General features: G+C 49.2%; 1 protein-coding gene across 5 annotated transcripts in view; it reads right to left on the bottom strand.

Annotated features, from left to right (window-relative positions):
* Window positions 1–13,010, bottom strand: part of LOC137217481 (cAMP-dependent protein kinase catalytic subunit PRKX) — an 84,220-nt gene that overhangs the window by 30,321 nt on the left and 40,889 nt on the right. For all 5 annotated transcript variants that reach the window (XM_067724387.1, XM_067724390.1, XM_067724388.1 and 2 more), the window contains exon 3: window positions 4,573–4,836. In XM_067724387.1, the coding sequence (XP_067580488.1) occupies window positions 4,573–4,836 (264 nt within the window). The remainder of the gene's footprint in view (window positions 1–4,572; window positions 4,837–13,010) is intronic.

Raw genomic sequence — 13,010 nt, 5'->3', positions numbered from 1 at the left:
TGAATGTAATTCATACGCTGAATTTTACGCTTAAAATCGGTTAAGGTGGTATCTTGGATGCTATCTATATTTTGCCACAATTAAAATTTTATAAAGTGCAGAGACAGAAGAGGCTAAGAAAGGAGGGTGTTCCCGTGGGCGGGAGATCCAGGAACAGGTGTCTGATACCCAGAGTCAAGGTAAGGTAGCCTCGGCAGAAGCTGGACCAAGGGCGGGTTTGAAAAGGATCCGGGACCAGTAAGTCCAGACAGAGCTGTGTGGGACCCACGTCCAGCTGGCACGCTTCTGCCAAGGAGCATGTCTCTGGGGCAGCCACTTAAAAACTCTGGGCTGCAGCCCAGGTCCAGACCACGTGTGCCCGGGTTGCCTAGTGTTGCCGTTGTGTCTGGCACCTGTCTGTAGACAGGGAGAAAGGAACGGCATCTTAGGAGGGAGAAAATACCCTTTGCAAAGAACTCCTCCAACAAGAGATGCAATGATGAAGCACTGATAGAAGAAACCCCTATCTTGCAGGTTTCATGTAAAGAAAGTAAGTGTCTGCTCACTGATACGTCTGTCCACTCTCTCTGTTTCTCTGCCCATCATCGAGCTCACGCTGACCCTGCTGTGTAAGCAGTGCATCTGGTCCGAGCCCTCCCCAGGTCCACTGGAGTGTTGGGGGTCTTGGGCGGGAGTGTTCAGCTCTCTCCAGGAACCCACCCAAAGGTGCTCTTGGGTCCCTGCTTCCCTTCTCCATGACACCTCTCCATTCCCAATCTCTGATTCTTTTTTCACACGACAGACTCTTTCCCATTTCCCTAGGACCCCCCGTGATACAAAGTACCATTCCACTTTCAAATCCTATGGAAGGAATGGAAGGTCACGTTACGTTGGTGCAGATAGAAATTGTATGGTCTGGTAACCAGCCAGGAATTTGGGTGCAGAAGGTGGCCGTAAGTTCAAGGAAGGAAAGGAGATGGGAGACGTGGGTTCTTCCCACACGGAGTCGAGCGGGAAGGGGCTCACACTACCTGCTGGGCTTTTTCAAGTGGCAACCCGTCAGGGTGCACAGAACCACCTGGCGGTCCAGCTGGGAGTTTCTTGTCCCCAAGATTTAAGCTTAGGAGCATCTTTCTTCCCGCCACACCCAGCTGAGTCAACTCAAAGTCAACCCTCGTCGCTCTGGCTCATGAAATTCATTAATTCTGCTGAGAGATCCAGGTACTGGCCCGTGAATGCTGTATTCCCAGGTGGGGCACATCCACGGTGGCCTGAATCTAGCTGGAAGCCTGGCGCTTAGCTGATGTCCTCACCAGGTGCAGGTGGGTGCAGATAATTGTATCTGTGTTAGGTGTGGTGTCTCCGCTTACATGTGGAAAGGTGAGTCTCTCCCTGGCTTCATCCTGGGGTACGGGGCACAGATGGAAGGCTGTATGACTTTCCAGTTTCTCAGTAAACTCAGGTAGCCTGACCCCCTCATTCAAGGAAAAGCTTTCTCCAAAAAGCCCCCAGGCTTCTTGGATGTAGAGAGGCATAAACTGCTAGAAAGAGCTTCAGACTGCAGTAAACGTCCTTAAAGCCCTAGATTTCAAACAGTACTGCAGTTCCCTAAAAAGTTAAAGAGAACTTCCGTAAGTCCCAGAAACTTCAGTCCTTGGTTAAGGCCCCCAAAGAACTGAAAGCAGGGACTCTAACAAACATGTGTACACCCAGGTGCATAGCAGATGATTACTGTGCAAGGTGGAAGCAGTCTTCTCCTTTTAAGAGAATTCTCTTTATACTTAAAAAAGCTTCCTGCAAAAAGCCCCCATGCTTCTTGGATGTAGAGAGTCACAGATTGCTAGAAAGAGCTTCAGACTGCAGTAAATGTGTTAAGACAAGACAGACAGTGGGGGATGTTACTGGGAGAGTGTGCCGGTCCAGGCTGTGAATTATCGATGCCCCTGATCTTATCGTTTCTGCTCACTGGCTCTTGAAGAGAGGGCCAAGTGACACCCGCCGTTCTCAGTTTTCTCACTGTTATCAGGTCCACCACAACTGGGGGTGGGAGACCGTTATCCAAGTATGCTCTGTGAAACAGACGTCCAATTGCTCATGTGTTCCGACTCCCCCACTGCCTTCCATGGCATCCCCACTGAGTTGAATTGTGTTCCCCCCCAAAAGTCCTAGACTCCAGTACCTGTGAATGTATTTGGAAATAGGGTCTTGCAGATGTAATCAGGTTAAGACTGGGGCTAATCCAATGACTCGTGTCCTTAAAAGAAGAGGAAGAGAGAGAGATCTCTCTACTGTATTAGAAGGAGGCCGTCTACAAGCCAGGAAGAGGCCTCACCGGGAACCAAATCAGCCAGCATCCTGACCATGGACTTCCAGAACTGGGAGAAATACATTTCTCATAAGGTCACCAATCCTATGGGATTAGGACCCCACTGTCATGACCTCATTTGACCTTAATTACTTCTTAACAACATGATCTCCAAATACAGCCACACAGTGGGGGTTGGAGCTTCAAGACATGAATTTTGGAGGAACACAAGTTCAGTCCAGAGCAATGGTGGTGATCATGAAGGTGATGGTGATGGTGGTGATGGAGGTGATAATTATGGAGATGACAATGATGGAGATGGTGGTGATGATGATGATAGTGGTGATGATGGTGATGATGATAATGGTGATAATGATAGTGATAATGATGGTGATAATGATGGTGATAATGAGGGTGATGATGACGGTGGTGATGGTGATGAAGGTGATATCTATGGGATGATGATGGTGATGACAGTGGTGGCGATGGTGGTGGTGATGATGATGTGAGGGTGGGCATGATAAAGTCAGAAGCACCTACAGTCTACTCAATGCTTACTACATGAGAGGAACCGTTCTTAGGAAATACTTTCCATCGAGCAGACCCATCCATTGTTACCAATCACCCTGCAGGGTAGGAACAATTCTCATTACACAGACGAGCAAAACCAAGGCACACGGGGTGACGACAACATACAACGTACTCAATCTCTCCAGCTGGAGAGCGGCAGACACAGGGGTCCAGCAGAGGCAAGTGGTCCCCATATCCACTCTTCATTCCTAACTGCCCCTCTGAGGTGCTTCCGTGAACAGAGGCTCTTGGTAAGGGAAATAAATTTAACCCGGAAGCCGTAAGGTACTACCACTTGGCAATTGTGGGGATACATGCAAACTGCCTTACCTCTCAGGGCCTCAGATTTCTCAGCTGTAAAATGATGACGGTTGGCCAAACTTATCACCGAGTGAATTTGTGAAACACTTTATTGGTTGTTTGTTTGAATCAGGGCTTCCAAATAAAATGATTAAAAAAACCCCAAAAAACTAGCAGGTGGACTATATACCACACGTTACCAATAGGGGGCAGCACCAACGCCATAAACCAATTTTTAAAACTATATAAAGTCCTCACACTCTTCTACGTAAAACCATCCCGTTTTATTCTCAGCCATGAAATAGATGAAATTCTATAGGGGAAAATCAGATTGCATTTAACAGCAGCCTAGAACGGAACTGGGTCATTTGTAGAGACATGGATGGACCTAGAGACTCATACAGAGTGAAGAAAGTCAGGAAAACAAACATCGCATATTAATGCATATATGTGGAACCTAGAAAAATGGTGCAGATGAACTTACCTGCAAAGCAGAAATAGAGACACAGACGTAGAGAACAAATGTATGGACACCAAGGGGGAAGGAGGGGTGGTGGGATGAACTGGGAGATTGGGGTGGACATACATACACTATTGATACTATGTGTAAAATAGATAACTGGGCTTCCCTGGTGGCACAGTGGCTGAGAGTCCACCTGCCGACGCAGGGGACACGGGTTCGTGCCCCAGTCTGGGAGGATCCCACATGCCGCGGGGCGGCTGGGCCCGTGCGCCATGGCCGCTGAGCCTGCGCGTCCAGAGCCTGTGCTCCGCGATGGGAGAGGCCACAGCAGTGAGAGGCCTGTGTACCACAAAAAATAAAAATAAAAAAAGAAAGACAAGCTGTAATATGAGTTGGTGACGGTGTGGAGAAAAGGGAAAGCACGTCCACTGTTGGTGGGAATGTAAACTGGTGCAGCCACTATGGAGAACAGGATGGAGGGTCCTCAAAAAACTAAAAATAGAGCTACCATGTGATCCAGCAATCCCACTCCTGGGTATATATCTGGAGAAAACTCTAATTCGAAAAGATACATGCACTCCAATGTTCATTGCAGCACTATTTACAATAGCCAAGACATGGAAGCAACCTAAATGTCCATCGACAGAGGAATGGATAAAGATGTGGTGTGTATATATATATACATATATATATATATATATATGTATACATATATACACAATGGAATATTACACAGCCATCAAAATGAATGAAATCATGCCATCTGCAGCACCATGCATGGACCTGGAGATCGTCATACTGAGTGAAGTGAGTCAGACAGAGAGAGACAAATACCATACGATGTCACTTCTGTGTGGAATCTAAAGAAAAAGGACGTCACAGCGCAGAGGACGCAGAGCACGCTGCCAGAGGCAGGGGGCGGGAAGATGGGAAAACGGGGGAAACGCTCACGTACTTGTCCACCAGTTTCTTGGCGAACCCGAAGTCAGTGAGCTTGATGTGACCGTCTCTATCCAGCAGGATGTTCTCCGGCTTGAGGTCCCTGTAGACGATCTCCTTGGAGTGCAGGTACTCAATGGCACAGACGATCTCCGCGGCGTAGAAGAGCCCGGTGGAGCTGGAGAAGCGGCCCTGGTTGCGCAGGTAGCTGAAGAGCTCACCACCCGGCACGAACTCCATCAGCATGTACAGGAAGCGGTCATCGTGCCCCGTCCAGAACCTGCGGGACCAGAGCGGGAGTGAGGGCTGCGCCTCGGAGGGACAGGAAGGGACAGGGACGGACGGATGCTGGGATGGCACTTAGACGGAGGTCGTGTTCCATGAACAGGTCATGTTAAGATATATCTCTCGGTAAGACATGATCATACGAAGTGAAGTAAGTCAGACAGAGAAAGACAAATACCATATGATATCACTTCTATGTGGAATCTAAAATGAGACACAAATGAACTTATCTACAAAACAGAAACAGACTCACAGACACAGAGAACAGACTGGTGGTTGCCAAGGGGGAGGGGGTGGGGGAGGGATGGACTGGGAGCTTGGGGTTAGCAGACGCCAACTATTACATAGAGAATGGATAAACAACAAGGTCCTACTGTAGAGCACAGGGAACTGTATTCACTCTCCTGCGATAAACCATATGGAAAAGAATATGATAAAGAATGCATATATACGTATAAGGGAATAACTTTGCTGTGCAGCAGAAATTAACACGACATTGCAAATCAACTATACTTCATTTAAATCTTTAAATCTCTAGGTCCATGTTAGGATACTCATATACATGGACAGATGCAAGACGTGTGTGGACAGATGTTAAGATTTGGTAGAGGGCTTCCCTGGTGGCGCAGTGGTTGGGAGTCCACCTGCCGATGCAGGGGACACGGGTTCGTGCCCCGGTCTGGGAAGATCCCACGTGCCGTGGAGCGGCTGGGCCCGTGAGCCATGGCCGCTGAGCCTGTGCGCCCGGAGCCTGTGCTCCGCAACGGGAGAGGCCACAACAGTGAGAGGCCCGCGTACTGCAAACAAAACAAAACAAAACAAAAAAAACGATTTGGTAGAGATCGATGTTAAGATATGTCTATAGGTATTAGAACAGAAAAACCAACACATAAGCAGATGATTATTTTGTAAGAAAAGATACATCCCTAGGTAGATGTTAAGATACTCATACAGATGGACCGATGCCCACATTTGTGTGTGCGGCGATGCTAAGATTTGGTAGAGAGCGATGTTATTGGTACAGATACATGTTAAGACATGGCATAGACAGATGTCACGTTATGTGTATAAATACACGTTAAGATCGATCTCTAGGTGGATGTTAAGATACTCGTATAGGTGAACAGATGTCGAGATATGTGTGTGGACACATGTTAAGGTTTGGCAGAGATCCATGTTATGGCTACAGGTACCCATTCGATGCGCTAAGATGTGGCACAGATGATGTTAACGTTACGTGTACAGACACACGTTTGGACACGTATAGGCAGACGTTAAGATTCAGGTGCACGCAGATGTTAGGATACAGGGAGACACAATGCTAAGGGATGGCTATCCTGTCGACGTGCAAAGGTCTCAGAACGGCCAAGAGTAAATACCAACTTCTGACGATAAACTGGTGAAAGGCTTGTTATGGGCTGAACTGTGTCCCCAACCCCCAAATTCATATGTTAAGTCCTCACCCCAGGACCTCAGGAGGTGATTCGATTAGGAAATACGGTCTTTAAAGAGGGGATGAAGGTAAATGAGGTCACTAGGGTGGGCCCTGATCCCATAGAACAGGTGGCCCTATAAGAAGAGGAGATCAGGACACAGACACACACAGAGGGACGACCCTGGGAGGACACAGGGAGGAGACGGCCGTCTCCACAGTCTCAAAGGGCACCCACAAGGCCGACATCCTGACCTCAGACTTGCAACCTCCCCAAACATGCACCAATAACTCTGCTGCTACAGCCGTGCCATCTGGGGCGCTTGTCTCACAGCCCGAGCAGACTCACACGGGGTGGGCACACCTCAGGGATCACACCTGGTTCAGTGGCCCCAGGGTCGTCATCAAGACTGCAAATTTCCAGTCCATTCATGATGGCCTCCCAGACACCTGCTGGGAAAGGTGGCCATTAACAAAACCCCAAAGCAAGAGACTTCTAAGCAACGACGGGTAGGAGATGTCCCCAGAGAGTCAGAAGAGACGCGTCACCTTTAGAAAGGCGCTGACTGGCTCTGTTCACGGGAGCAAAGGCAGCAGCGAGAAACTGAGGAGAAAAGAAGAATCTAGATGCGAGAAGAGACAGAGTCCTGAATGAATTTTAGAGGTCATGGCAAAGAGGAAAAGCAACAGCTACATCCTGGGGAGATAAGCACTGATGGAGAGGAAAGTTTGCCTGTAAAGGAGATGTGGCTACGTATGGCTGATTCACTCTGTGATACAGCAGAAACTCATACACCATTGTAAAGCAACTGTACTCCAATAAAGATGTTAAAAAAAAAAAAAAAGATGTAGAAAAAAAGAGAAACGCTCTTTGGAAGTAAGGGCTCTGTTTCTGAGCGGATTAGGACACAGACATGTGACTCACGCACAAGCATATAAAGGTCCCCCCGCAGGATCGGGACACACAGACGACGATGTGAAGCAACGCGAGGCTACCGTGCCAGCGGTGCCTGATCCCCGAACCCCCGGGCCGGGCATCTTCTCTGCTCAGGACACTGTGCTCCCCTCCAAGGCTGGTCCCAAAGAGCTGCGTCCCTCTGGGCTTCCATGAAAACAAAGGATGCTCGGAGGAGCCGGCGTCCTTGGGTGAGGATGCGCAGGGCACCATGCACCAGATGGTCCTGGCTGCTGGGAGGGGCTGTTCCAATAAAATAAAGAAAAATACAGGCACGCCTCGTTTCAGTGTGCTTTGCACACACCGCATTTGTAACAAATGGAAGGTCTGTCACAACCCTGTTTTGCAAGCAACTCTACGGGCACCATGTTTGCCACAGCATTCGCTCACTTTGTGTGTCTGGGTCCCCTTTTGGTAATTCTCGCGATAAGGTCCCCTTTTGGTAATTCTCGCGATACTTCAAACCTTTTCGTTATTGTGGCGATCTGTGATTTGGGGTGTTTCTATTGCAAAAAAGCAAGTCACGGAAGGCTCCGAGGTTGGTGAGCAATTTTAACCAATAAAGTGTTTTTCACTGTGGCACCCACACTGCTTTTCTTTAGACACAATGGTACTGCACACTTAACAGACTACAGTCCAGCGTAAACGTAACTTTTAGATGCGCTGGGAAACCAAAAGCTTCGTGTGACTCGCTTTACGGCGATATTTACTTTACTGTGGTGCTCTGGAACGGAACCCACCGTTATCTCTGAGATCTGCCTGTAATCAACCGTATCGATATATACACAAAGCACTGGAGGAGATAGTTTGCAATGACCCAAAAACTAGCTGGAAGGAAAATCACGAAGCAATAACCGAGTGTGGCAGTGGTCAGGAAGGTGTAAGTTTATGCAATAAACAAAAAGATGGGGGACCTCCCGGGCGGTCCAGTGGTCAGGACTTGGTGCTTTCACTGCCGAGGGCACGGATTCAATTCCTGGTTGGGGAACTAAGATCCCCGTAAGCCTTGCGGTGCGTGCGGTCAAATTTGAAAAAAAAAAAAAAAAAAAAGATGGGCTGCAGAGAGGAAAAACGCCCCCCGTTGTGGATGTGAAAAACTTTTCTATGCCCAAGCGAAGCCTTTTAAAAAGAAAAAAGGACAACATACTCTTCTGATGTTCAAATGAATGGCTTTTTTGTTAAGCACTATGGTTTTTATGTCTTTGCACAATACGGGCCACGCGTTACGAAAGGGTTTCTCTACATGCGCGTTTCCACGTGCAGACTCTTTGCACGACGGGTGCGGTTGGGGGATGACGGCTACCCTCCGATAGGGTTGCCATACATGCCATTCTTTCTCGGTGTTCCCCGTTGATTTCTGTCTCTCAGAGTGAGAGACGGCCCGGGGTCCTGTCTGTAAGAAGCACAGTGGCAGCCCCGTCTAGGCGTTGCTTTTCCCCCAGTTCCTGATAGCCGTGCATCTCTGGCCTGTTCCCCTTCTCACATCTGACAGCTCAAAGGCTCGAGATTTGCCGTGTTGAAACTTGAGGGAACACAGGACGCAGGAAGAGTGCTTTGGGGTTGTGGGTTGTGGCTATTGCTACTGGAGTGGAACACAACTTTGCTCCCCCCCGCAAAGTATCTCTTGGCATGCGGATTATTTCGACCTGAAAACAATCAAAGACTCAAAAGAGAAACTTTGACCTTCTCGCTAATAGCCTAAAAGAATTTAGACGGAGGAGCTGTTCCTGGGACCCCTATCCTCACCAGAGATGTCTGCCCGTGATATGGGCCACCCGTGGTGGGGAAACAGCAGGGCCTGGAGATCAGGGTCCACTCCGTGTCCCATTGTCTCTGCAGGCTCAGCAAACACTTGTCTACCAACTTTTTCTTTTCCGTCTCCATGTCGACGGCCTTCCTCCCCTTTGAAGTCCCAAGCCACTACCCCAACAGGCTCTTTTGTCTTTAGCTGAAGATGATAGCATTTAAGATGAGGGTTTGGACCATGTTTGTGAGTGACTCCGTTTTCCTGGGTCTCTCCCGTGTGTCCAGGGGATTCAACTTTCGTGTGACTTTCTCCTGTTCATCTGTCTCACGTCCATTTCATTCTCAGACCAGCCAGAAGAGCCTGGAAGGATAAGGAAAATGTCTTCCTCCCTGAAATGGCTTTCTGGAGAAATCATCTGAGCAGACGCCCATCCTCCTTCCATCATTTAAAATCGAGATGAGTCGTTATCTTTGGGCCGCCCGCCCTCCTTCTCCGGTCCACATACCTACGTGTATGGCAAGGACGTTCCGTGCCGTGACGCTTGCATAGAAGCGCACGGTACCCCAAACGCATGACAGCCTCGCTGTGTTTTGCGGGCGAGCTTAGAACCCAGCAAGGGCTTTGCGGTTCTGACGGGGAGATGTGTTCTAGGGCAGGGGTCCCCAACCCCCAGGCCACGGTACTGGTCCGCGTCCAGTTAGGAACCGGGTCGCACAGCAGGCGATGAGCCGCCGTTCCGCCCCGCCCCCCCACCGCTCTCATTACCACCTGAAGCCCACCATAGACACACACCTTCCGTGGAAAAACTGTCTTCCACAAAACCGGCCCCCGGGGCCAAAAAGCTTGGGGACCGCTGTTGTAGGATCCTGACACCTGACTGGTGAACTTGTACACCGAACCTCTACGTAAACTGGTGACTTGCTGAATTTCTCTGGGGCAGGGCGGATGGCCAATCTAGCTAGCAACTCATCTGGGAAGGCCTGGTATTCTGGGATTTCGGGGCCGAACTGAGCCCTTAAGAAGACGTGAAACAGTCAATAATATCTAAGCAAGGGCACGACCATTTTCTACAGCTGTGAATTGGGTTGAAAAGGTAGGAGAAATATATATAAGCCTATCTCTCTGCTGCTCCAATGCACGCACGCACGCACACACACACACACACGCACCTGGAGGGCATCAGTGAGCTGCTAGGCAACTCACTCTTTGCGTAACTTCTGTAACTGCTCCCACAGACCCACTACCAGGCTAAGAAGCTGCCCTGACGTATTCCCAGCTCCGGCAAACAATGGATCACAAGGTTCCAAGGCAAACTCATCTCAAGTCTCAGGAGCATCAGATAATGAACAACGTGGGGAGGTGAGGACAGAACCCAGATGGGGTTAGGAGCGAGGAATGAGACGACTTTCAGGGTTGAGCAAGTAGGTGGAGTGCGTCAGTCCCCAAAAATAGCGTGGCTGGACACCAGGTGATTCGGGAAGGAGGCCGGGGTCACAGTCTCTCTTTCCGTCCCCTGGGCTCCAGGGGAACTGCAGTTTCATCCACGGGTAGGTCGACCGACACAGGAAGCAACTGAGGGTGAAGTGTCTGTTATCCGGCTCCCAATTCCTCACACGCCAAGCCCTTCTCGGATACCAGCTGGGTGTCCTAGAATTCAACTCAGTTCTGGTACTATGCACCCAGAGGTACCATCAGACCCCATGGGGTAAGGGCTCAGTCCCACAAGACCCCAACGGCAAGTCCAGGGGGCCACCTGTGCTTCTGACCGACCGGCTGCAGGTGGAAGGTTGCCACGACCTCTCCTTGGGTTTCATCTGCTAGAACGGCTCACAGAAGTCAGGAACGTTTACGCGCTAGATCGCCTGTTTATTATAAGAGGAGCTAACTCAGGAACAGCCAGATGGGACCAATGCAGAGGGTGAGATTTGGGGAGGGGGCAGGCTGCACTCTCCCCAAATCTCTACATGTTCACCGACACGGAAGCTCTCTGAACCCTACCTTCTTGGGGTTTTATAGAGGCTTCATTACGTAGGTCTGATGAACTCACTGGCCACTGGGAAGTGAACTCAACCTCCAGCCCCCCTCCGCTTCCCAAGGTCAGGGTGGGACTGACAGTTCCAACCCTCTAAGGGTTGGTTCCCCTATAACCAGCCCCCAGCCACAGGTGACCCGGGGGCCTTCCAAGACACCTTTATGGCTCTCGACACTTAGGAAATTGCAAGGGTTTTAGGAACTCTGTGCCAGGAACTGAGAAGAAGACCAAATAAATATTTCCTAGGGTAAATCACCGTATCACAATCGCAAATGTCACAAACAAGGGATCGAGTGGGGAGAACTATACCGACCGACCAAGCTGGATGAAGATGTTCATTCCACAAATATCTAATGAAATCAAACAAACCTTCAACCAACCGCCATACCTACGAAAGCCACCGTATATTAAGCGGATAAGTCATTTTTGCCTTTGTAGATCACACGCAGAAGTGATCCGTCATCAGCTTGCTTAAGAAGCAATACTTTTCAAATAAAGGCCCCCATAACGAATAGAACTTACGGCTATAAAACAAACGAAAGTCCTGAGGGCCCTGACGCCACTTTCCTCCTCCAAATCACGAAAATCAGATACATTATCGAAAGGAAGAAAACAAATTCCTCCGATACATCTTTGCTTCAAAGCTCCACCAGTTAAGAGGTTTCTTGTATGGAAAGAAGTTGTAAAAAGTTGGGTATTATTAACGATCGGAAGTAAACGAATATTCAAACAGTTCCTGACATCACGATTCCAAGAACAGTTACAGTCATCGCTTGGTGCTTGTGGCTGACAGGAGGCAGTCCACGTGACCACAGAGGAATTCAACTCTTGAGTTTAGAGAATCAGAAGCGGGATGAACTGCAGGAGCTAATCTGTTCATCCCGTCATTCTCATCAACTGCAGGACCGAGTCTATAAAAAAAATAGAAGTTCGAGGGCCAAAAGCAAGGTTTATCACGTCGCTACGAGAAAAGCACGCATGTAGTGGATCTAAAAGGCGTGGGACCCACGGTTAGCATCACCAAGCAGCATCTCCAGTAACTCATGATCGCCCATCTTTATTGACCTCACCACCCACTGGTTTTCTCTGTTTAGTGGATACATCTGGACAAGGACCCACTTCGGGGACTTCCCTGGTGGTCCAGTGGTTGAGACTTCGCCTTCCAGTGCAGGGGGTGCGGGTTCGAGCCCTGGTCGGGGAAACTAAGATCCCACATACCTCACAGCCGAAACACCAAAACACATAAAGCAGAAGCAATATTGTCACAAACTCAATAACGACTTAAAAAATGGTCCACATCAAAAAAAAAAAAAAAGAAATCTTAAAAAATACCAAACAAAGGACCCACTTCAAACCTGGCAATGTCCTATCTTGGACACACTGGAAAGGGCATCTCCCGTTTGGCCTGTCATGAGCCTTGTGGGAAGCAGGGGAACCAGCTCTAAACACCGAACACAGAAGGGGGTGTGTGTCCCAGCAAGATGGGAAGGGTTGCCCAGGTGTATCTGTGGTCGAAGGAGGCTGGGGACAGACATACAGGGAAGTTGGAAACTGAGGCACCAGTCAAACCCTAGAGCTGTGGATGCACCGTAGGGAGTCTGCATTTTGTTGACGGCAGGAAGGAAAGTCATTGACGGGACTGGAAAACAAAGGATGACAGTTGGGTTTTCATGTCAGAAAGAAGCCCCCGTCTCCAATCAAGAGTGGATAAGCCCTGGGGAGGTGACTGAGAAGAAAGAGAGGGGACCCAGATGAACAAAGGTGGACGGACTTTGGAGATGTGACTTACAAGAGGAAAGGGCAGGTCTGGAAAAGATGAAAACTCTAACTTGAAAAGATCCATGCACCCCTGTGTGCACAGCAGCAGTAGTCACTACAGCCAAGACATGGAAGCAACAGAAGTGTCCATCGGCAGAGGACTGGATAAAGAAGACGTGGTACGTGTACATACAGTGGAATACCACTGAGCCATGAAAAAGAATGAAACAATGCCACCTGCAGCG

The sequence above is a fragment of the Pseudorca crassidens genome, chromosome X, assembly GCF_039906515.1.
Source record: "Pseudorca crassidens isolate mPseCra1 chromosome X, mPseCra1.hap1, whole genome shotgun sequence".
Lineage (NCBI taxonomy): Eukaryota > Metazoa > Chordata > Mammalia > Artiodactyla > Delphinidae > Pseudorca > Pseudorca crassidens.
This window is presented reverse-complemented; position numbering and strand designations above follow the sequence as displayed.